This window comes from Oncorhynchus kisutch, linkage group LG13 (assembly GCF_002021735.2).
Source record: "Oncorhynchus kisutch isolate 150728-3 linkage group LG13, Okis_V2, whole genome shotgun sequence".
Lineage (NCBI taxonomy): Eukaryota > Metazoa > Chordata > Actinopteri > Salmoniformes > Salmonidae > Oncorhynchus > Oncorhynchus kisutch.
This window is the reverse complement of record NC_034186.2, coordinates 15,432,707-15,458,200: the sequence shown is the minus strand read 5'-3', so window position 1 is coordinate 15,458,200 and position 25,494 is coordinate 15,432,707. Positions and strand designations below refer to the sequence as shown.

The following is a 25,494-nucleotide window of genomic DNA, read 5'->3' as shown; positions in this document are numbered from 1 at the left end:
AAACAAACCACTTCAAAAAGTAGGCAACCTGCAGCGGTGTACGTTCATCCACTACAAAGTCATTGCAGCATTCAAACAGTGCACTGTGCACACGCCATTTGAAGAATGGAAAGAGACATCTGTTACACAAACCAGAAGTGTAATAAGTGTAATAACATTCAGTATTCAGTAATAACATTCAGTATTCAGTAATAACATTCAGTATTCAGTAATAACATTCAGCATTCAGTAATAACATTCAGTATTCAGTAATAACATTCAGTATTCAGTAATAACATTCAGTATTCAGTAATAACATTCAGTATTCAGTAATAACATTCAATATTCAGTAATAACATTCAGTATTCAGTAATAACATTCAGATTTCAGTAATAACATTCAGTATTCAGTAATAACATTCAGTATTCAGTAATAACATTCAGTATTCATTTTCCCCAAAATTGGAAGAATAATGTTTCATACTTTTCCTTTAATTCGCAAGTGGCTGAATCTATCACACCAGAGAAAGCATTTGAGCAAGCAAGACAGCGCCCCTCTGTCTCAGTATGTGTAGCCCATTTATCTGATGGTTTCTGGTCAAAAATAGTATTACATAAGGGGTACTATTTCGCTCGCTCTGATGTTTTCTCCGGTGAGATTGATGCATCTTGCTGTCAGCGTGCGTCTCGGTCAAAGTAGCAATATTTATAGACCCCCCTCAAAGTTAGACTTTTGTTGCCTTCAGAAGAGCTCATGTCTCGTTCAGGAGAGCTTAAGTCCACCCCGGCTCCCCAGTAGTTCACACTCTGTCTCTGGGGGTTTTGACTCTGGTTTTGACTCACACACTTGTTTTGACTGATGGCCATTCAAGCATTCAGCTGCAAAGTGCGGGGAGGGGTGTTTGTGTATTTGTGTGTTTGTGTGTGTGTATGTGAAAGCCCCAAGTCCTTCTCTCCTTTATTTGAAGAAGGTCAACAGGGCATGGTGTTCATTTAAAGCCTCTTTCAGGTCCCACTAGCCCATCGTCATAACAACCGTCAACTGAAGCTTTTCAACCAGGCACGCCAGACACACACAGGTCCTGGTTCTTATTTATATTCTCCTCCCTCTGTTTCTTCCCTTCTTCCCTCAGACCTCACATTTCACAACACAATTTACAAACAGAGACAAAGAGTTCCTCTCTATCCGCCCCCTGCCTCTAGCACAGAGTGGGGGTTTGAGGTCTGAGGATGAGTCAGTCATGACTCATTGATGGATCATGTGTGTGTGTGTGTGTCGGGTCACTGCGGTGTGTGTTTGTGTATGTGTGTGTCTCTGTGGTGTTAGCTCCAGTGATTTAGGATGCAAAGTGTTTCAAAAGCATCAACTGGGAAACCTCAAAAGGCCTTGCCGCTGTCCCATGGCATCTACACCAGGCTCAAAGGTCATACCAGAACACATTCATGTACGAGATCTCCTTCTGACAAACCAGAGAGGAAAATAGGACTCTTCTCTCTGTACGTGTGCGGTCAGGAATATTTAGATAAAGTACGCTTCTCTCTCCAACCATGCTGAAACAACAACTGAAACCAACACTTACTCACTTAAAGACAAGCAATTTTCACATTGAAACTATACAGTACAATTACAATGGAATTGACAAGGGGTAGCACAAGGAAATTGTATAATACACTGAGTATACCAAACATTAAGAACACCTTCCTAATATTGAGTTGCACCCCATGATTTTGCCCTCAGAGCAGCCTCATGGACTGTACAAGGTGTCGAAAGCCTTCCACAGGGATGCTGGCCCATACTGACTTCAATGCTTTCCACAGTTGTTGGCTGGATGTCCTTTGGGTGGTGGACCATTCTTGAGACACATGGGAAACTGTTGAGTGTGAAAACCCCAGCAGCGTAGCAGTTCTTGATACACTAAAACCGGTGCGCCTGGCACCTACTACCATACCCCGTTCAAAGGCATTTAAATATTTTGTCTTGCCCATTCACTCTCCAAATGACACACATACACACTCCATGTCTCAATTGTCTCAAGGTTAAAAATCCTTCTTTCACCTGTTTCCTCTCCTTCATCTACACTGATTGAATTGGATTTAACAAGTGACATCAATAAGGGATCATAGTTTTCACCTGGATTCACCTGGTCAGTGTATGTCATGGAAAGAGCCGGTGTTCTTAATGTTTTGTATACTCAGTGTATACTTTGTTTATCGTCCCACATTGAAGGGGTTAGGTTCGAAATGGAAGCTTTGCCATCAACTACAGGGGCATCTGGTGCCAACCAACCTTCACCACAGACAAGGTTAGGTTAACGACTTGGCCACAGCCATCACACAATTGCTGTCTGCACAGTGCAGCCCACATCCCCGTCAGAGAGATGGCTGGGTCTGAACCAGTTAGGAAAACCCATCAGACCAGACCAGGGCTCTGTGTGTCTGAGGCTGAGCAGTCAAATAATGCCTGCTTTCCAAGTAGAGCTACTTCCTCCTCTAAGGTGTTGACGACAGATAACCTCGTGGTTAGAGCGTTGGGCCAGTCATTCGAATACCTGAGCCAATGATGTGAAAATCTGTCAATGTGAGCAATACATTTAACCCTAATGTTCTCCTGTGGGGCTGTGCTACTATGTCTGACCCATTAAAACAACCTATTTCACTGCACCTCAATGATGAAAAGCCAGAGAGAGAAGTTGTGTAGATCCCATCCAGTTATCTTAGTCCTAGGTTTACATTAGCAAAGCAGCAAGGTGATATGGTTGAGTAAAACCCTCTCAACCAGACATACCGCGGGGGTGTTGTTGGTGCTCATGGGTGCTATGCTGTTTGGAGGGAACTCCAAGTGTCGGAACTCGGAACACCTCTGAAGCGAGGGTCACGGCTTCAAAAGCCAGGTGGTCCACGGTTGCTAAGCGCTCCAGCTATTTGGATGGTTTATATGACGTCTGGTGATTCAGAACAGAAAGGTGACGAGCCCAGCCTTATCTACTGCAACAAAGGAAAAGACATACAAGGAAGATGAGCCACACTGGAAAGAGGGTCTTTATTTAAGAGGTACGCAGGTGAGCAAGAGAGAGAGAAAAAGGGAGAGAGAGAGAGAGAGAGAGAGAGAGAGAGAGAAAAAGAGAAAAAGAGAAAAAGAGAGGGAGAGAGAGTTTTCTCCAGGCTACTCTTACCACCTTGGAGAATACTCAGGATAGATGAACATCAGACAAAGGTATCGTTAGGTTTGTGGTTGCTTGGCTTCAGGCGTTCTTCTCTCTCTGCATGCTGGGAGTGTTTGGTGCATGCTGGGAATTGTATGAGCGAAGTAGTGCGTGTGTCGTGTAGAGTTAGATATTCACAACTCTCTTTCTGTTTTCTGTTTCTTGGTGGCATTTTTTGTTTTCTTTCAGTGCATGATTAAGGTTATTATTTTTGTTGTGGTAGAATTAAGTATTTTGTTTTTCGTATTGAAATTACCCTGAGTTTGGCGGGGATGGCAGCCCGAATGGGGATGCCGTCCCTGTCACTTCGGCATGGCTTTAGGTGTGTTACTGAAGCTGCTGTCACGGTGGAGGAGTTTCTGGTCGCCATAGGAGAGAAGGTGGGATATGAGAATGTTGCTTATGCGTCACGGATGAATAAAGCGGTGGTGGTATTTCTTAAAGAAGAGTGTCTTGTAGATCGGATGGTTGAGCATGGCGTATTTCTTAAAGAAGAGTGTCTTGTAGATCGGATGGTTGAGCATGGCGTATTTCTTAAAGAAGAGTGTCTTGTAGATCGTATGGTTGAGCATGGTGTACTTCTTAAAGAAGAGTGTCTTGTTGATCGTATGGTTGAGCATGGTGTACTTCTTAAAGAAGACTGTCTTGTTGATCAGATGGTTGAGCATGGCGTACTTCTTAAAGAAGAGTGTCTTGTTGATCGTATGGTTGAGCATGGTGTACTTCTTAAAGAAGAGTGTCTTGTTGATCAGATGGTTGAGCATGGTGTACTTATTAAAGAAGACTGTCTTGTTGATCAGATGGTTGAGCATGGCGTACTTCTTAAAGAAGAGTGTCTTGTAGATCGTATGGTTGAGCATGGTGTACTTCTTAAAGAAGAGTGTCTTGTTGATCAGATGGTTGAGCATGGCGTACTTCTTAAAGAAGAGTGTCTTGTTGATCAGATGGTTGAGCATGGCGTACTTCTTAAAGAAGAGTGTCTTGTAGATCGTATGGTTGAGCATGGTGTACTTCTTAAAGAAGAGTGTCTTGTTGATCGGATGGTTGAGCATGGTGTATTTCTTAAAGAAGAGTGTCTTGTAGATCGGATGGTTGAGCATGGCGTACTTCTTAAAGAAGAGAGTCTTGTAGATCGCTTGGTTGAGCATGGTGTACTTCTTAAAGAAGAGTGTCTTGTAGATTGGATGGTTGAGCATGGCGTACTTCTTAAAGAAGAGAGTGTTGTAGATCGCTTGGTTGAGCATGGTGTACTTCTTAAAGGAATGTTTATTCAAGTTACGCCGCTCTTTTCTCCGTCAACAAGGGTAACGATATCAAATGTACCGCCATTTATTCCAAATGAGCTATTGGGAAGTTTGCAAGTTCAATTAAGGTTGTCCCGTTGGGTTGCAAACACCTGGCGTTGAAACAGGTTATGTCGTTTCGGCGACAGGTGTTTATGTTTTTGGACTCACCGGAGCAGACTTTGGAATTATCATTTAAAATCAAGTATGACAATAGAATGTATATTGCTTATGCTAGTACGGGTGGTCAACAGTGTTTTGAGTGTGGGGATGTTGGTCATAAGCGACATACATGCCCGAAAAGGGAGAAGGCAGAGGGAGAGGCGCAGGTGATCATCGTAACGCCTGGGCCCACTGAGAGGTGGGCCCAGGGAGAGGTGGGCCGACAATGGTAGAGCAGCCACAAGCACCTGTTGCTGAGGAACAAGTTATCCGTGTTGAGGGCACGGAGTTGCAACTTGTATTAGAGGGAAATGTTATGCAGCAGAAAAATATTGTTGTAGAAGATAAGGATGGATCTGAAGAGACAGTTCCTCCGACTGGTGAGGAGGTGCCCAGTACGAGTGCTGGGGTAAAGGAGGGGGTTCATGTGGAGCTAGGCTCCCAGGTAGTGGAGGAGATGCCCACTATGAGTAATGGAATACAGGAGGGGGTTCATGTGGAGCTAATCTCCCAGGTAGTGGATGAGATGCCCACTATGAGTAATGGGGTACAGGACAGGGTTCAGGTGGAGTTAAGCTCCCAGGTAGTGGAGGAGATGCCCACTACGAGTAATGGGGTACAGGAGGAGGTTCACGTGGAGCTAGGCTCCCAGGTAGTGGAGGAGATGCCCACTACGAGTGCTGGGGTACAGGAGGGGGTTCATGTGGAGCTAGGCTCCCAGGTAGTAGATGAGATGCCCACTACGAGTAATGGGGTTCAGGTGGGGCTAGTCTCCCAGGTAGTGGAGGAGATGCCTGGTACGAGTGGGGAGTGTTGAAAGGGATGTGGTAGAGGGGAGTCAGTTGTCTGTGGCCTCAGCTGAGGAGGATCAGGAGAAGGTTATGGATATCTCTTTTGATATGATAGCAGCTGATGAGGACTCAATTTACGATCTAGAGGAGGTAAATGGGTTTCTGGATCAGATTATTTTGATGTTGATAAGTTTGTGAGGTCAGCTGTGAAGTTACAGAAGACCGTGGGGTTAGACCAGTTGAGTGCTGGGGTGGCAATCTTGTTTTCCTCAGGTTTAGGGATGACTGTGGTATCTACAACAGAGATTGTCATGGGTCGGGTTTTATTGGTCAAGGTGGATGTTATGCTTTTTAATTTTTTTAATGTTTATGCTCCTAATGAGGGTACAGAGCCTATTGCTGTATTTGATCAAATAAAGGAAATCTTAAGACAGTGTGACCAAGAGGGGTGTATGGTTTTAGGGGGGGACTGGAACTGTACAGTGGATTTTACTGTTGATCGCACCGCTGAAGAACCTCACCTGTGGTCAGCCACTTGCCTGTCTGGCCTATTAACTGAGTTTGAGCTTTCTGATGTGTGGAGAGTAAGGAATGCAAAAGATAGGCAGTACACATGGCTAAAAGTTCATGAAGGTGGTGTCAGTGCAGCAAGGTTAGACAGGTTGTATGTATCTGAGCAAAACTGTAGTAGGGTTGGAAGGTGTGCCATTACTCCTATGGATTTCTCTGATCATCATATTGTTACTGTTGATATTCACTTGTCCTGTCCACGAAGGTCATCACCTTATTGGTATTTTAATGTGAAATTGTTACATGATGTCATGTTTTGTGAAATATTTTTGTTGTTTTGGGAAAAATGGAGGGTTACAAAAGGTAATTTTAAGTCCTTAAGACAATGGTGGAAGGTTGGGAAGGCTCAAATATGATTATTTTGTCAACAGTATACTGCCCTGTCTCGTGTTGGAGTTAAAGAGACGATCAAGGCCCTTGAACAGGACATCAAATCTATTGAATTGAAGCTGCTCACTCAGAACGACCCTGGACTAGTCATGAACTTACAGGATAACGACCCTGGACTAGTCATGAACTTACAGGTTAAGAGACATGAACTGAGGTCGTTTCTGCATGAAAGAGTGAAGGGTGCCTTGATTAGGTCTCGTTTCCCTCAAGGATATGGATGCTCCTAGCGCTTGAACAAAAAACCTAGGACAGTCGACATTGCAACATAAACAGATGGTCTGCCTTCGTCTCCCTGATGGGAAGGTGACCACGGATGCCAGAGAAATGCGTCAACATGCTGTGGATTTCTACTCGGCCCTCTATAAGGCAGAGGATTGTGACTCTCTGTGTACTGAACAGTCGTTACACGGTCTTCCTCAATTGGGACCTGAGCAGAGTCGCATTGGACTCTGATATTACACTGCAAGAGCTGTCCACAGCAGTTACTCAGCCCTCAACAGGCCGAGTCACTGGCATTGATGGTTTACCATCTGAGTTTTATAAGCACGTTTGGGGGTCTATTGGGGAGGATTTTTATGAAGTGGTATGCGAATCTTTTCATGAGGGTTCTCTTCCTGTATCCTGTCAACGTGCAGTGCTTTCACTGTTTCACTTTCACTGAGATTTGACTCTCATAAAAAAATTGGAGACCTGGTGCTTTGCTGTGCGCAGAATACAAAATTGTTTCTAAACAGGTTGAAAGAATATATGGGATTGTTGGTCCACAAGGACCAGTCCTACTGTGTACCTGATCGCTTTATCGTTGATAACTTTTGTAAACTGTCTGATGTAAATGTGGGTTTACTTTCTTTGGATCAGGAGAAGGCTTTTGATCGTGTGGACCACCAGTACTTGTTTAAAACTATGAAAGTCTTTGGGTTTGGGGATGTTTTTTTGTCTTGGATGAATTTACTGTATGCTGGGACCTCGTGTATGGTGAAGGTGGGCGGTGGTTTGAGATGTCCCATCCCTGTCCAAAGGGGCATCAGGCAGGGATGCCCAATTTCATGGCAGTGATATAGTCTGGCGGTTGAACCAATGCTTTGTTTTTTAAGAGCGAAACTTACTGGTTTCTCTGTGCCAGGTGTAATGAAGGGTCCCACGATAGCACTGTCTGCGTATGCAGATGACGTGACAGTTTTTATTACAGGGGGTGAAGATGTTAAGGTTCTCTCAAACGCTTTAAAGGTGTATGAGGGGGCCTCCTCAGCTAGAGTCAATTGGGGAAAGAGTGAAGCGCTGTGGGCAGGTCAGCTTCAGACGGGGTCCACTCCACGGTTACCAGGGGGGCTTCAGATGGGGTCCGCTCCACGGTTACCAGGGGGGATTCAGATGGGGTCCTCTCCACGGTTACCAGGGGGGCTTCAGATGGGGTCCGCTCCATGATTACCAGGGGGGCTTCAGATGGGGTCCGCTCCACGGTTACCAGGGGGGCTTCAGATGGGGTCCACTCCACGGTTACCAGGGGGGCTTCAGACGGGGTCCGCTCCACGGTTACCAGGGGGGCTACAGACTGGGTCCGCTCCACGGTTACCAGGGGGGCTTCAGACGGGGTCCGCTCCACGGTTACCAGGGGGGCTTCAGACGGGGTCCGCTCCACGGTTACCAGGGGGGCTTCAGACGGGGTCCGCTCCACGGTTACCAGGGGGGCTTCAGACGGGGTCCGCTCCACGGTTACCAGGGGGGCTTCAGACTGGGTCCGCTCCACGGTTACCAGGGGGGATTCAGACGGGGTCCGCTCCACGGTTACCAGGGGGGCTTCAGTGGGGCAGAGATGGGATGAAGACTTTGGGGGGTTTTCTAGGCTCCGATGTCTTTCAAAAAAAGAACTGGGAGGGTGTAGTGGAGAAAGTGTGTGCCAGACTGTCAAGATGGAAATGGGTGCTGCCCCAGCTGTCTTATAGGGGAAGGGTCCTGATAGCTAATAATCTTGCTGCCTCTACCCTGTGGCACAGACTAATAATTTTGCAGTCGCCAAAGGGTCTGATACAAGAGCTTCAGAGGACCCTTGTCAATTTCTTCTGGTCTGGACAACACTGGATTAAATCTGCAGCCCTGTACCTGCCACTGCACGAGGGTGGGCAAGGCCTGGTGGACATTTCCTCTAGGATCATGGCTTTCCGGCTTCAAGCAGCCCAGAGACTGTTGTACAGTGATTGTTCTAGCTGGGTCGACACAGGCTACACACTGATGAGGAGAGCGGGCTATTTGGGCTTAGATAAGCACCTTTTCCTCTTAAAACTGGAGGGGGGTGAGTTGCCTGGCCTGACTCCATTTTATGAGTCTGTTATGAAGGCTTGGAGGGTTCTTGTCAAGTCCCATAAGGCTGGTACACCAACAGGGATGAGGCTTTTTGAAGGCCTCTTTTTTATAACACTGCCATTCAGTCGCGTGTTCTGGGTTCAGCCAGCCTACGTTCATGCCTGTTAGGCGTGGGGTGTACCAAGCTGGGTCATCTGATGCGGAGCAGGAGCAGATCATTGGAGGAGCTGGGGGAAAGAGCGGGGATCCGATCATCTTGCCTACCTAGGAAGGTCGTCGCTGAGGTCTGTGACTCCTTGCCAGTACTTCATCTGCAGTATGTGACTGACACTTCCAAATCTGATCGGTGGAAGGAGGGTCTGGATTATATGTTCCTTGCACTGATTGTTAGTACTGCGGTGGGGGCATTAGATGAGGACGTGGGGATGCTGCTTTCCTTCCATACCCCGGAGCTGGGGGAGTTCAAGGAGGTGGGAAAGAAGGCCATGTACAGAATATGTGTAAAGGTGTCCCTTCCCTGGAAGTGGTAAAATCGACGAGGTGTGTGGGTGTGCTTGGTCCAGGTGCCTCCCCAAAAGGCTGTTGGCGATCATTATACAAACTGCCTATTGATAAGAGGACAGCTGACCTCCAATGGAGGATAATACATGGAGCCATAGCCACATCTGGTGGCACATCTGGTACACCTGGATCCTACTGTTGGCGGAGGGGTGTCCATTCTGCGCTGAGTCTGAAACTCTGGCACATCTGTTTTTACAGTGTCCCAGGTTGGTCGGGATGTTTGACCTGATCACTAATTGGTTCTCAGCATTGGGAGAGGTTTTCTCTTCCCAACTGTATATATTTGGGCCAAAGTACAGGTATAGTCAAAAGGGTATAGTTGTGTTGCTTAATTTTGTGTTAGGGGCAGCAAAATTTGCGATATGGAAGACCCGAAAGAACAGTATGTCTCTGTCTTTCTCTCTCGTTTCAGTCGCTCACTCTCTCTCTCTCTCTCTCTCTCTCGTGTGTGTGTCACTGTCTTTCTGTCTCTCTCTTTCTCTCTAGTACATCTCTCTGTTTTCTCTAGTTTCCTGCGTCTGTGTTGTTGTTTTTTGTCGCACTGCTTTGCTTTGTCTTGGCCAGATTGCAGCTGTAAATGAGAACTTGTTCTCAACTGGCCTACCTGGTTAAATAAAGTAAAATAAAATCACACCCAAGAATTTTGGGATCATTTTTCATCATTACTTTAGTGCCCCAAGGCAGTGTGGGAGTTTGATGTTGTCACCCTCTTCTCTATCATCCTCTCGTCTCAACTTCAAACTTAGCGGGGCCCTTCCCCCTTAAAACCTGATCTAATGTACGCTAAGGAGAGGTAAACTTCAAACCCCCGTAGCGGGGCCCTTCCCTCTTAAAACCTGATCTAATGTACGCTAAGGAGAGGTAAACTTCAAACCCGAGTAGCGGGGCCCTTCCCTCTTAAAACCTGATCTAATGTACGCTAATGAGGCGTCATCTTCAAACCCCGAACACACAATCACAGAGCTCTAAATAAATGCCTATCATCATCACTTTGATTGCAAAACAAATTATTACTGGAGCGTTATGAAATATGGTATGAAATTGGTCAGCTAGTTGAGGTAGGCTCCAGTATAATCACGTACAGTATGTTTCAGCCAGAACACATGGGTCATATGATCTGATCTGGTGGGTCCCAGTGTTGATGTTTCCACTGAAACTCTTTAAGATCTCCCTTTCATAATACTTTCCCTCTGAATCACAACAATTACTTTATGACTTTATTCAGGAAATAGCTTTTCTGAACAGAAGAGCATTCGCTAAGGTTATGGAGCACTTTGAATTTAGTGTAGACAGGGAATGTTATATGGTAAAGTTCCCTTGAACATATCAACGTCTTGCATACGCAGTCCATTCCTCAAATAAACTGTGATATGGAAACTGCCTTGAAGTCATTGATCCCCAATCAGAGGATTCGGGATTGGTAATACAGAGCCTGTACATATTAACAGAGCCTGAACATCAAGTTGCAATCACTAAAACATACTGTAAAAATAATAACATATTGACGATGTCCGACCCAGCTATACCTGTTACTGTGAGTATTCTTGTTATATTCCTATAGCCTCAACTTGACCCAGTCGACTAGAGCGTTTCAACTAACCAGTTCAGGGCAGAAGTCAAGTCATCCCCTTGCCCTGAGAGTCATTAAAGGGACTCACATCACAGCAAGCTGCAACGTATACTCTATGGAAAAAACAAATCCATCTACACGTGTATCCTTCTCTTGTCCTTCTCATCCAAGAACAAATGAATAAACACTCCTTCCTTCTCACCAACACCATTTTTTCCCCATGCACCTATTTCAACACCTTCCCTTCCGTCCCGCCCCTCCCCTTTAATGCCTACTTAATCAAATGGCAGACAGAGGCATTTTCCCCTCGTCAATCAGCATAGAACAGCCAATCAAAGGCCTCCGTCATGCCCAGGGGGCACTTTCCATCCAATAAAAACGTTGCTGCTGCTCTTCACCATGGCAATGGCTGGGAAAGAGTCTATATTGTCCAAAGGGTTAGTCCGTTGGACCAAAGGAGTCTGGGAGTCTGGGAACATCACAGCCAGGGCCCTGTCTATAAAACCGGTCATGGCTGACCCCTCATCAAGGCCCCCACATCCCACAACATCAACCAGGGCTCTGTCTGGAGCCCCAGGGGGACATCTGTGCCCCCCAACCCAGGAGAAGGGCACTCACCTTGGTACCAGGAGGACCAGGCAAACCGGGGTTTCCATGTGGACCAGTAGGACCCTAGAAACAGGCAGAGGGAGAGAGAGAAAGAGAGTTAGAGAGAGAGACAGAGAGAAAGCGAGAGAGACAGACAGAGAGAGAGAGACAGACAGAGAGAGAGACACACAGAGACACACAGAGAGAGAGAGAGAGAGAGAGAGAGAGAGAGAGAGAGAGAGAGAGAGAGAGAGAGAGAGAGAGAGAGAGAGAGAGGGAGAGAGAGAGAGAAACTATCAGCATATCACAATGACAGCTAACAGCATAGCATTTAGACTAAGTCATACGATCTCTTAGCTACAGAGATTAAAGGTAGAGAAGGCAGACATGTGTTGCTAAAACTGCTGTTATCTAGAATGAGTGATTCATTGACTGTGAAGTAGTAAGAAGTTGAGTATTACACATATATTATTATATGTTCCGTCATTTCTCTTCATGTGCCAAACTTTGCCCTACCTTTAAAACGCACAGGAATGCACTTTCAAATTAACAATTTATAACACACACACACATGCATTTATTTGAGTACCAATCACACATGTGGGAACAACCACACGTGCATATGCACTTACACCCACCCGCACGCACACACGCACACACACACACACACACACACACACACACACACACACACACACACACACACACACACACACACACACACACACACACACACACACACACACACACACACACACACACACACACACACACACACACACACACACACACATCTGTCTGTCGTAAACTGCTTTCCCTCTAAAACACCCACTACACACTAAAGCCATGAGGTAAGACTCTGCTCTCTTTAATTTAACAGTAACCAGTCACCATAATGGCTGTGATCAGGAGATGACAGAGGTATAATGGAGAGGTAATGATAACCCACAGCTAGTGGATTACAGGTGTCTGAGTGTCCTCTGACACTGGGTTGTGCTGTGGTGCTTGCCATCATCTCTTTCTACCACCCAGCCCACCAACCTCTCCCCCTGGCACTCTACTTTCCATGACTTTAACTCCACTTAGTATTTGGTGAGGCTGCCTGGCTGAGACCATGTGGTTTTTATGGCAGAAAGGAAAAACTGTAACTCACTCCTCCTCCTCCTCCTCTTCCTCCTGCTTCTTCTCCTCTCTCTCCTCCATGAGAAACTCCATAAAAAGGAATCTCTCTCCTCCTCTACCTTCCTCCCTCCCCCTGTCCTAATTTACCCCACTACCTGCCTCTCTCTCTCCCCCTCCATCACAGTAACTCTCTCTCCCCCCTCTCTTTCCTTCCCTCCATCTCTCTCAGTTCAGAGGAGATGGTTTAAAGTGGGGGTTTGTTGTGTGTGTTTAAAGTTCTGCCACCTGTGGAGTGTGGGACTAAGTTAAGGTACAGTACAGTACAGTACAGTACAGTACAGTACAGTACAGTACAGTACAGTACAGTACAGTGAGGTCTGGAGGTCTGTATCTTTCTGAGGCAGCAGAGGTTGCAGCCCACACAGACACAACCACCCATTACAGTCATTTTTCACCAAATAATGAAGCCTCCCCCTGACTGTCTATGTCTCTATGAGTCACCACACTGTATGCAAACCATATGTGTCCAAAGTTAGGTCCCACAGGGATTTACCATTATACAGTAGTTTACATGTAGACAATGTTTACTGCCTGCCTGGCTGGCTGGTGGAGGATCCCTGTCTGTCTGACTCACACCAAACAAGTGGAACCAAGAGAAGTGACGTGTTTTAAAGAAGACATTACAAAGACGAAAACCGAGAGATGTTCTCCTGTGCTCCCCTTGCGTATATTCAGGTTTTAGTTTAGTCTGATGGTTGTTTAGTCTGATGTTTTGTTTAGTCTGATGTTTTGTTTAGTCTGATGTTTGTTTAGTAGTCTGATGTTTTGTTTAGCTTGATGTTTGTTTAGTAGTCTGATGTTTTGTTTAGTCTGATGTTTTGTTTAGTCTGATGTTTTGTTTAGTCAGACGTCTTGTTTAGTCTGATGTTTAGTTTAGTTTGATGTTTGTTTAGTAGTCTGATGTTTTGTTTAGTCTGATGTTTTGTTTAATCTGATGTTTTGTTTAGTCTGATGTTTGTGTAGTCGTCTGATGTTTTGTTTAGTCTGATGTTTTGTTTAGTCTGATGTTTTGTTTAGTCTGATGTTTGTGTAGTCGTCTGATGTTTTGTTTAGTCTGATGTTTTGTTTAATCTGATGTTTTGTTTAGTCTGATGTTTGTGTAGTCGTCTGATGTTTTGTTTAGTCTGATGTTTTGTTTAGTCTGATGTTTTGTTTAGTCTGATGTTTGTTTAGTAGTCTGATGTTTGTTTAGTAGTCTGATGTTTGTTTAGTCTGATGTTTGTTTAGTAGTCTGATGTTTTGTTTAGACTGATGTTTTGTTTAGTCGGATGTTTTGTTTAGTCTGATGTTTTGTTTAGTAGTCTGATGTTTGTTTAGTAGTCTGATGTTTGTTTAGTAGTCTGATGTTTTGTTTAGTAGTCTGATGTTTGTTTAGTAGTCTGATGTTTTGTTTAGTAGTCTGATGTTTTGTTTAGTCTGATGTTTTGTTTAGACTGATGTTTTGTTTAGTCTGATGTTTTGTTTAGTCTGATGTTTTGTTTAGACTGATGTTTTGTTTAGTCTGATGTTTTGTTTAGTCTGATGTTTTGTTTAGTAGTCTGATGTTTTGTTTAGTCTGATGTTTTGTTTAGACTGATGTTTTGTTTAGTCTGATGTTTTGTTTAGACTGATGTTTTGTTTAGTCTGATGTTTTGTTTAGACTGATGTTTTGTTTAGTAGTCTGATGTTTTGTTTAGTCTGATGTTTTGTTTAGTCTGATGTTTTGTTTAGTAGTCTGATGTTTTGTTTAGTCTGATGTTTTGTTTAGTCTGATGTTTTGTTTAGTAGTCTGATGTTTTGTTTAGTCTGATGTTTGTTTAGTAGTCTGATGTTTGTTTAGTAGTCTGATGTTTGTTTAGTAGTCTGATGTTTTGTTTAGTCTGATGTTTGTTTAGTAGTCTGATGTTTTGTTTAGTAGTCTGATGTTTTGTTTAGTAGTCTGATGTTTTGTTTAGTAGTCTGATGTTTGTTTAGTAGTCTGATGTTTGTTTAGTAGTCTGATGTTTTGTTTAGTCTGATGTTTGTTTAGTAGTCTGATGTTTTGTTTAGTCTGATGTTTTGTTTAGTAGTCTGATGTTTTGTTTAGTAGTCTGATGTTTTGTTTAGACTGATGTTTTGTTTAGACTGATGTTTTGTTTAGTCTGATGTTTGTTTAGTAGTCTGATGTTTTGTTTAGTAGTCTGATGTTTGTTTAGTAGTCTGATGTTTGTTTAGTAGTCTGATGTTTTGTTTAGTAGTCTGATGTTTTGTTTAGTAGTCTGATGTTTTGTTTAGTCTGATGTTTTGTTTAGTCTGATGTTTTGTTTAGTCTGATGTTTTGTTTAGTAGTCTGATGTTTTGTTTAGTGTTAGTTTTGTTTAAATCAAATCAAACTTTATTTGTCACATGCGCCGAATACAAGTATAGACCTTACCGTGAAATGCTTACTTACAAGCCCTTAACCAACAGTGCAGTTCAAAAAGAGTTATGAAAATATTTACCAAATAAAATAAATAATAAAATAATAAAAAGTAACAAAATAACATAACAATAACGAGGCTATATACAGGGTACCGAGTCAGTACCGAGTCAGTGTGCGAGGGTACAGGTTAGTTGAGGTAATTTGTACATGTAGGAAGGGGTGGAGTGACTATGCATAGATAATAAACAGTGAGTAATGTAAATAGTCTGGTAGCCATTTGATTAATTGTTCAGCAGTATGGCTTGCTGGTAGAAGCTGTTAAGGAGCCTTTTGGTCCTAGACTTGGCGCTCTGGTACCGCTTGCAGGGCGGTAGCAGAGAAAACAGTCTATGACTTGAGTGACTGGAGTCTCTGACAATTTTATGTGCTTTCCTCTGACACCGCCTATTATATAGGTCCTGGATGGCAGGAAACTTGTCCCCAGTGATGTACTGGGCTATCCGCATTACCCTCTGTAGCGCCTTACGGTCAGATGCCAAGCAGTTGCCATACCAGACGGTGATGCAACCAGTCAGATGCTGTTGATGGTGCAGCTGTAGAACCTTTTGAGGATCTGGGGAGCCATGCCAAATCTTTTCAGTCTCCTGATGGAGAAAAGGTTTTGTCATGCCCTCTTCATGACTGACTTGGTGTGTTTGGACCATGATAGTTTGTTGGTGATGTTGACACCAAGGAACTTGAAACTCTCAACTTGCTCCACTAAAGCCTGTTTTATTTAGTCTGGCGTCTTATTTAGTCTGATGTCTTGTTTAGTCTGATGTTTTGTTTAGTCTGATGTTTTGTTTAGCCTGATGTTTGTTTAGTAGTCTGATGTTTGTTTAGTAGTCTGATGTTTTGTTTAGTCTGATGTTTGTTTAGTAGTCTGATGTTTTGTTTAGTAGTCTGATGTTTTGTTTAGTAGTCTGATGTTTGTTTAGTAGTCTGATGTTTTGTTTAGTAGTCTGATGTTTGTTTAGTAGTCTGATGTTTTGTTTAGTAGTCTGATGTTTGTTTAGTAGTCTGATGTTTTGTTTAGTAGTCTGATGTTTGTTTAGTAGTCTGATGTTTTGTTTAGTCTGATATCTTGTTTATTCTGATGTTTGTTTAGTCTGATGTTTGTTTAGTAGTCTGATGTTTGTTTAGTAGTCTGATGTTTTGTTTAGTAGTCTGATGTTTTGTTTAGTAGTCTGATGTTTTGTTTAGTAGTCTGATGTTTTGTTTAGTCTGATGTTTTGTTTAGTCTGATATCTTGTTTAGTCTGATGTTTTGTTTAGTCTGATGTTTTGTTTAGTCTGATATCTTGTTTAGTCTGATGTTTTGTTTAGCCTGATGTTTTGTTTAGTCTGATGTTTTGTTTAGTCTGATGTTTTGTTAAGTCTGATATCTTGTTTATTCTGATGTTTGTTTAGTAGTCTGATGTTTTGTTTAGTCTGATGTTTTGTTTAGTAGTCTGATGTTTTGTTTAGTCTGATGTTTTGTTAAGTCTGATATCTTGTTTATTCTGATGTTTGTTTAGTAGTCTGATGTTTTGTTTAGTCTGATGTTTTGTTTAGCCTGATGTTTGTTTAGTAGTCTGATGTTTGTTTAGTAGTCTGATGTTTTGTTTAGTAGTCTGATGTTTTGTTTAGTCTGATGTTTGTTTAGTAGTCTGATGTTTGTTTAGTAGTCTGATGTTTTGTTTAGTAGTCTGATGTTTGTGTAGTCTGATGTTTTGTTTAGTCTGATGTTTGTTTAGTCTGATGTTTGTTTAGTAGTCTGATGTTTGTTTAGTAGTCTGATGTTTTGTTTAGTAGTCTGATGTTTTGTTTAGTAGTCTGATGTTTGTTTAGTAGTCTGATGTTTTGTTTAGTAGTCTGATGTTTGTTTAGTAGTCTGATGTTTTGTTTAGTAGTCTGATGTTTGTTTAGTAGTCTGATGTTTTGTTTAGTAGTCTGATGTTTGTTTAGTAGTCTGATGTTTTGTTTAGTCTGATATCTTGTTTATTCTGATGTTTGTTTAGTCTGATGTTTGTTTAGTAGTCTGATGTTTGTTTAGTAGTCTGATGTTTTGTTTAGTAGTCTGATGTTTTGTTTAGTAGTCTGATGTTTTGTTTAGTAGTCTGATGTTTTGTTTAGTCTGATGTTTTGTTTAGTCTGATATCTTGTTTAGTCTGATGTTTTGTTTAGTCTGATGTTTTGTTTAGTCTGATATCTTGTTTAGTCTGATGTTTTGTTTAGCCTGATGTTTTGTTTAGTCTGATGTTTTGTTTAGTAGTCTGATGTTTTGTTTAGTCTGATGTTTTGTTAAGTCTGATATCTTGTTTATTCTGATGTTTGTTTAGTAGTCTGATGTTTTGTTTAGTCTGATGTTTTGTTTAGTCTGATGTTTTGTTTAGTCTGATGTTTTGTTAAGTCTGATATCTTGTTTATTCTGATGTTTGTTTAGTAGTCTGATGTTTTGTTTAATCTGATGTTTTGTTTATTCTGATGTTTGTTTAGTAGTCTGATGTTTTGTTTAGTCTGATGTTTTGTTTAGTCTGATGTTTTGTTTAGTCTGATGTTTTATTTTGACATTTTTTTTTAAGTTTTTCAATTAATTCACAATTGTAAAGCTACTTTGGGTCCTTGAAAAGCACTATATATGTCCCATGTATTATTATCATTGTTACTATCATTATTAGTATAATCATTATTATTATCATTATTATCACCATTATTATCATTATTATTATCATCATTATTATCATTATTAGTATAATCATTATTATTATCATTATTATCACCATTATTATCATTATTATTATCATCATTATTATCATTATTAGTATAATCATTATTAATATCATTATTATTATTATCATCATTATTATTATTATCATCATTATTATTATTATTATTATTATTATAATTATTATCATCTTTATTATCATTATTATTATCATCATGATTATTATCATTATCATTACCATCATCTTTATTATCATTATTATTATTATCATTATTAGCACACACACACGCACGCACACACACACACACGCACGCACACACGCACACACCAGGTAACTACCTCTCTCAAAGCATAAATGTATACCATTCACTCTAATACTGTAGATAGCAGAATGTTCAAATGCCAGGGCATTGAGGTCAAATCATGTCTAGTGCTGTTGAATGATCTTCCCAGGGCTGTGATCAGAGTGTAATGATCAGAGCATTGTTCAGTCTCAACAACACAAGTGACATAGCACCATCTGGAGCTGCTTTTTCTACCTTGATGCTCTACCTTGGTCCAGTGAAGTAAACATTGTATGTGTTCTCCTCTCACAGGACCATCTCATTCAGCCACACCATTACAGCTCATCCCTGGTTCTTGTTGGAATCACATAAACCACTAGCATGTCTGTCAGCAGCTCTGTCACGGTGCTGGATCACTGGGGTGAACACAGCCAAACCAAAGACATATGGGTTGTGTCTAGCTTGTGTCTGTGGACTGATGATGACGACGTGAGAGTGCACTGAGAAGTGTATTCAGCCACAGAGTGTGTGTGTGAGCTGTGTGCATCTGTGTTCAGTCTTAACATGCCTCACTAGGACAATAAACCTGACCTCACATTGGCCGTACTGAGGACCACTACTAGCTACTTCCTGACATGTCCTGGAATAACCCTTGAAGAAGCCATTTTAAAGTCCATCATGACCTTTAGAGATCTTATAACAACATACTGTAGCACCGTACAACACTGTACATAAAACACTGCTAGTGTTCAGCTGCGCCTGTGATGTTTATCTTTTAAGCTGCCTATCACCTCAGGGAAGGGAGTGGCACCTCCTACCGCTCAATGACACCCCAGTGACATCACACCTGTTCACAGACAGGTAAAACACAGTTTACAGTACTCACCCGAGCTCCTCTCTTCCCAGCAGGACCAGGTAGACCCCGGGGACCAGGAGGACCCTTTTATAGAGAGAGACAGAGACAGAGAGAAAAAAGAGAAGAGAAAGGACAAGAGGAGAGAGAGACACATACGTCACAGACACGCAAATAAGTTCTAAATGAGAACTGATAGCAAGCTGTTTAATGTATGGATGTGGGGAGGTGGATACTGTGTTTACTATATGTAAGAGAGGCCAATGTTCTCCAAACCAGTAATGGCAAAGCTTTTAGCCAGTTCTGGGATTCTTTGTCAACGCAGGAAGAAACACATGGTATGATTCCACTTCATGTTCGTTTGGACGCAAGATGTAAAAGAAGAAGGAGAGAAAAAAGTGCAACACACATGTGCTCAACACTTTTACATTCCAGTGTTGGAACTGAAGACTGTAGTAAAGTACTGGTAAAACATGATTTTTATGTGGTATGTTATGTGGTAGATTTTTGCCATCACACAAATGCATAAGAAACTCCCACGAATGCACACATCCACTCCACACAGATGTGGAATACGGAGCTCACCTGTTAACTTTCAAAATACAGACATACAGTGGGGCAAAAAAGTATTTCGTCAGCCACCAATTGTGCAAGTTCTCCCACTTAAAAAGATGAGAGAGGCCTGTAATGTTCATCATAGGTACACGTCAACTATGACAGACAAAATGAGAAGAAAAAAAATCCAGAAAATCACATTGTAGGATTTTTTATGAATTTATTTGCAAATTATGGTGGACCTATGATGAAAATTACAGGCCTCTCTCATCTTTTTAAGTGGGAGAACTTGAATAATTGGTGGCTGACTAAATACTTTTTTGCCCCACTGTACATCCGGTAGGATGTATTTACAGTATGATGCAAAATGCATGATACCGGCTGTATTTCTGTATTTTGAAAGTTATACATCTTGAAAACTTGTTTGCTGACATGCAAAACATTTTGAGACTATATCAACAATGGACTAATGAAACAAATGACAAAATACCGTTTTTGGGTGGAGTTTTCCTTTTAAGTATTATTGGAAACTGGAGGCTTTTCAAATTAATTTGCAGTTATCATGTATCTTTCATGGGCTGCTGATCCAAGTCAAACAAACAGAGAGAGAGAGAGGATATCACTGGACCAACTTACAGGAAAAGGGTTCGCTGAGTGCCTTGGCTCTGGATGGGTAATACTGATGACAATCTGACTGCTATGACACTGTGTTCACAATTTAGCAAGCTGCTAAACAGCATGAAAGAGTCTGACGGTCAGGTCATATAATACACACAGACAGTCATGGAAAAACTATTTGAGATAATACAGAATAATAAATGAAGAATGTATGTGTGTGTGTGTGTGTGTGTGCATTTCCAAGGGAGTCCTGCACATTCTATTCCTCTCTGTCAGTATCAGAGGGACAAAGAGATAATGTCTCAGAGACAGAAACAGCTGGTTGCTCATGGAGTCACACTCCTACACACACAGTGATGGAAACATTGAGTGCACTACTACCGCCTTCTTCTCACCAAAACAACAGGACCAAGAGAGACAATGATTCTTCTTTCTTTCTTTATCTGGTGATAATATTAGCAGCGTGATGGCTGCATGTTGTGCCTAACAAAACCCTAAAACTGGGAGTGTATTCAACATTTCACACGGCCCCTTATGTCTTTTTGCTTTTACATTTATCTTTATGGCATGTGCCATGTAATATCTGTTCATTTGCTTTCTACTGTAGCTAACAGCAGACTGAATGCTGCACTCACCATTGTTCTCTGTGGTTGAACCAGGCTAGGTAGCACTAATAGTACCAGCAGTGAAATGTATTTCAGATAGAGGAAGTGAATCATGAAGGCGATGATTGAGAAATCTGTACTTCCTCCCTCTTTGAAGTGCCTTTGAAGTGTGCAGCTGGGGTGAACTCCCCCAAACATCCTCCTCAAATCCCAGTGTCGAGTCAAACTGGATCTCAACTGTTCTGCCTTCTTATTATTCGAACATGCTGATCATTTATGAACATTTGAACATCTTGGCCATGTTCTGTTTTAATCTCCACCCGGCACAGCCAGAAGAGGACTGGCCACCCCACATATGTTCTCTCTAATTCTCTCTTTTTTTTCTTCTCTCTCTCGGAGGACCTGAGCCCTAGGACCATGCCCCAGGACTACCTGACATGATGACTCCTTGCTGTCCCCAGTCCATCTGACTGTGCTGCTGCTCCAGTTTCAACTGTTCTGCCTTATTATTATACGACCATGCTGGTCATTTATGAACATTTGAACATCTTGGCCATGTTCTGTTATAATCTCCACCCGGCACAGCCAGAAGAGGACTGGCCACCCCACATAGCCTGGTTCCTCTCTAGGTTTCTTCCTAGGTTTTGGCCTTTCTAGGGAGTTTTTCCTAGCCACCGTGCTTCTACACCTGCATTGCTTGCTGTTTGGGGTTTTAGGCTGGGTTTCTGTACAGAACTTTGAGATATCAGCTGATGTACGAAGGGCTATATAAATACATTTGATTTGATTTGATTTGATCTCAATGGGACCCGATCAAAATATCATAAATGTTAAAATCAGCATAGACCAGCCTAAATATCAAACTGGTCCATGCTGGTCTGATGCTGGTCAAGCTGGTCTGACCAGCATGATCTAGCTGGTTAGGCTGGCCGACTAGCTGGTCAAGCTGGTGATGCTGTTGCCCAGCTTATTCAGTTATACTGGTGATGCTGGTATGCCGGTGACCAGCTTTTGCAGTAATACTGGTGATGCTGGTGGCCAAACTGGTCCATGCTGGTCTATGCTGGTCTAGCTGGTCAAGCTTGTCTGCAAAACCATGGCCATCATTATCATATTTCCCAGCATGCTCTATTGCAGTATGATTATTATATATTTTTTCAAAATCAGTTTTTTTTTATGCTACACAAAGATAAATAACATACATTTTTCTAAACTAATCCAATATGTTAGTTGGACTTATTGCACCTGTTACCAAAATGGTTGTTCCAGTTTAGATGCTTTAGGTCGTCTCATTTAATCATCTCACCTTTCCAACCCTGGCAGTCATTCTGAATGCAGATTGTGGGTGAATAAAAGTTCACATTTTTGGATATGCCCGCTCTGGCTGGATTCCAAAAGAAATTAAACATCACTTTGCAAAGCCATCATAATAACGTGACTTAATGCTTGTTTTGCTGGTGACCAGGATATGGAGGTACGCTGGTGACCAGTTTATGCTGGTCACCAGTGTCCAAAACACAGGGAAGGCTAGTGGTCACCAGCAAAAACACAGTGATGGCTGGCCACCAGCAAAAATACAGCAAAGGCTGCCCTATGCTGATCTATGCTATTCTTTTCAGCAGAGTAGGTAATTGCTATTGTAGTTATTTCTAAATTATTACCTGCTAAATAATGGGCTGTAATAGTATAAATACATAGTTATTGTAAACATGATCCTCCCCTTCTATGGAATGCTCACCACCCTCATATGTCATGTCTGATAAAACATTTTACCTGGTTCTTCAATGATAGATGGAACAGATAAGGTTAACTTAACAAGTAAAGACCAACAATGTCCAACTTATCACATGGAATGTTCAAGGGCTCCTTGAGGGGGAAAGAAAGCATATTGTTCTCAAACACTTAAAACGATTGTCAGCAGATGTGGTTTTCTTGTAAGAGTTACATTTAAAAAAAAAAAGAAAAATGTAACATTTAAAGAGGAGCTGGGTTGGAAAAGCCTATGTTGCCACCTACTGTAGTAACAGCAGAGGTGTAGGCATCCTGATAAATAAGAATACACAATTGTCCCTTATATCCCAGCACATGGACCAAGAAGTTTTCTAATGCTGAATTGTACCTTAGATGATGAAAGATACACATTGATTTCATTGTACACTATATCCCAACAGGGGTAAATCTGGTGGTTTTAGAACCAATTAAAGCTATATTAGATCAAATCCAGACAGGAACTATTATTTTAGCAGGTGATCTTAAGCATACATTCGATAAGATTGGCAGATGTTGTAATAAAAAAGGCAAATTTACTGTTGGGAGCCTCCAAAGCGGCTGAACATTTTTATCTCTACAAATAATTTATAATTTAATAATTTATCTCTACAAATAATTTACATGACACCTGGAGATTACGATTACGAAGAAAAACTACTCAAGAATTGACTACATTTTTATTTTTTTAAATGGACTCAACAATTTACTGGATTCAAAAATGTATGATATAGTGATATCGGATCATTATTCACCAATAGAAAATGCAGTTAGCGACAGAATTTGGAGAATGAAGAATGCGCATCTTCTGGACTCTAAATGTATTAATTACATAAAAAAAAAAAAAACTTTGCCATTACAAATGTAGACATAGAGAACAGAGAAAAGCCAACCCCGACATAATTTGAGATGACTTTAAGGCATGCATATGTGGAATGATAATATCATATCCTGCAAAAGTAAATTATGATTTCAAAATTTAAAATAAATCAAAACAAAATCAATCCTAGAAAAATCCCATAAAAAATCTTTACATTTCTGAACTTAAGCAGGAATACGATCTTTAACTTTTGAAGAAAGCCAACAACTACATGTTAAACTCAAATAAAGCATACTTCTTAATGGCAAATAAACCTGGTAAATAAAGTACAGTCGTGGCCAAAAGTTTTGAGAATGACACAAATATACATTTTCACAAATTCTGCTGCCTCAGTTTGTATGATGGAAATTTGCATATACTCCAGAATGTTATGAAGAGTGATCAGATGAATTGCAATCAATTGCAAAGTCCCTCTTTGCCATGCGAATGAACTGAATCTCCAAAAAACATTTCCACTGCATTTCAACCCTGCCACAAAAGGACCAGCTGACATCATGTCAGTGATTCTCTTGTTAACACAGGTGTGAGTGTTGACAAAGACAAGGCTGGAGATCACTCTGTCATGCGGATTGAGTTCGAATAACAGACTGGAAGTTTCAAAAGGAGGGTGGTGCTTGGAATCATTGTTCTTCCTCTGTCAACCATGGTTACCTTCAAGGAAACACGTACCGTCATCATTGCTTTTCACAAAAAAGGGCTTCACAGGCAAGGATATTGCTGCCAGTAAGATTGCACCTAATCACCCATTTATCGGATCATCAAGAACTTCAAGGAGAGCGGTTCAATTGTTGTGAAGAAGGCTTCAGAGCACCCAAGAAAGTCCAGCAAGCGCCAGGACCATCTCCTAAAGTTCATTCAGCTGCGGGATTGGGGTACCACCAGTACTGAGCTTGCCCAGGAATGGCAGCAGGCAGGTGTGAGTGCATCTTCACGCACAGTGAGGCAAAGATTTTTGGAGGATGGCCTGGTGTCAAGAAGGACAGCAAAGAAGCCACCTCTCTCCAGGAAAAACATCAGGGACCGACTGATATTCTGCAAACGGTACAGGGATTGGACTGCTGAGGACTGGGGTAAAGTCATTTTCTCTGATGAGTCCCCTTCCAATTGTTTGGGGCACCCGGAAAAAGTATTGTCAGGAGAAGACAAGGTGAGCGCTACCATCAGACCTGTGTCATGCCAACAGTAAAGCATCCTGAGATCATTCATGTGTGGGGTTGCTTCTCAGCCAAGGGAGTGGGCTCACTCATAATTTTGCCTAAGAACACAGCCATGAATAAAGAATGGTACCAACACATCCTCTGAGAGCAACTTCTCCCAACCATCCAGGAACAGTTTGTTGACGAACAATGCCTTTTCCAGCATGATGGAGCACCTTGCCATGAGGCAAAAGTGATTACTAAGTGACTCTGGGAACAAAACATTGATATTTTGGGTCTATATCCAGGAAACTCCACAGACCTTAATCCCATTGAGAACTTGTGGTCATTCCTTTAAGAGGCGGATGGACAAACAAAACCCAGTTTTGTTAATTGACAGCATGCCAGGGAGGATTGCAGAGGTCTTGAAAAAGAAGGGTCAACACTGCAAATATTGACTCTTTGCATCAACTTCATGTAGTTGTCAATAAAAGCCTTTGACACTTATGAAATGCTTGTAATTATACTTCAGTATTCCATAGTAACATCTGACAAAAAATATCTAAAGACACTGAAGCAGCAAACTTTGTGGAAATTAATATTTGTGTCATTCTCAAAACTTTTGGCCACGACTGTACTCTACAGTGCATTCGGAAAGTATTCAGACCCCTTGACATTCTCCCATTTTTTTAACGTTACAGCTTTTTTGTATTAAATAGTTTTTTCCCCTCATCAATCTACACATAATGACAAGTCAAAAACATTTTTTTTTGCTGAAAATGCACATTTACATAAGTATTCAGACCCTTTACACAGTACTTTGTTGAAGCACCTTTGGCACCGATTACAACCTCGAGTCTTCTTGGGAGTGACGCAACAAGCCTGGCACACCTGTATTTGAGTAATTTCTCCCATTCTTCTCTGCAGATCCTCTCAAGCTCTGTCAGGTTGGATGGGGAGAGTCGCTGCACAGCTATTTTCAGGTCTCTCCAGAGATATTCGATCGGGTTCAAGTCCAGGCTTTGGCTGGGCCACTCAAAGACATTCAGAGACTTGTCCTGAAGCCACTCCTTCATTGTCTTTGGCTGTGTG

The 25,494-nt window shown here is 41.8% G+C and overlaps 1 protein-coding gene across 1 annotated transcript in view; it reads right to left on the bottom strand.

Moving 5' to 3' along the window:
• col24a1 (collagen type XXIV alpha 1 chain) overlaps window positions 1-25,494 on the bottom strand; it is a 265,549-nt gene that overhangs the window by 199,908 nt on the left and 40,147 nt on the right. The window contains exons 4-5 of the mRNA XM_031785672.1: window positions 18,875-18,928; window positions 11,428-11,481 (exon numbers count right to left, since the gene is read on the bottom strand). Coding sequence (XP_031641532.1) covers window positions 11,428-11,481; window positions 18,875-18,928 — 108 coding nt within the window. The remainder of the gene's footprint in view (window positions 1-11,427; window positions 11,482-18,874; window positions 18,929-25,494) is intronic.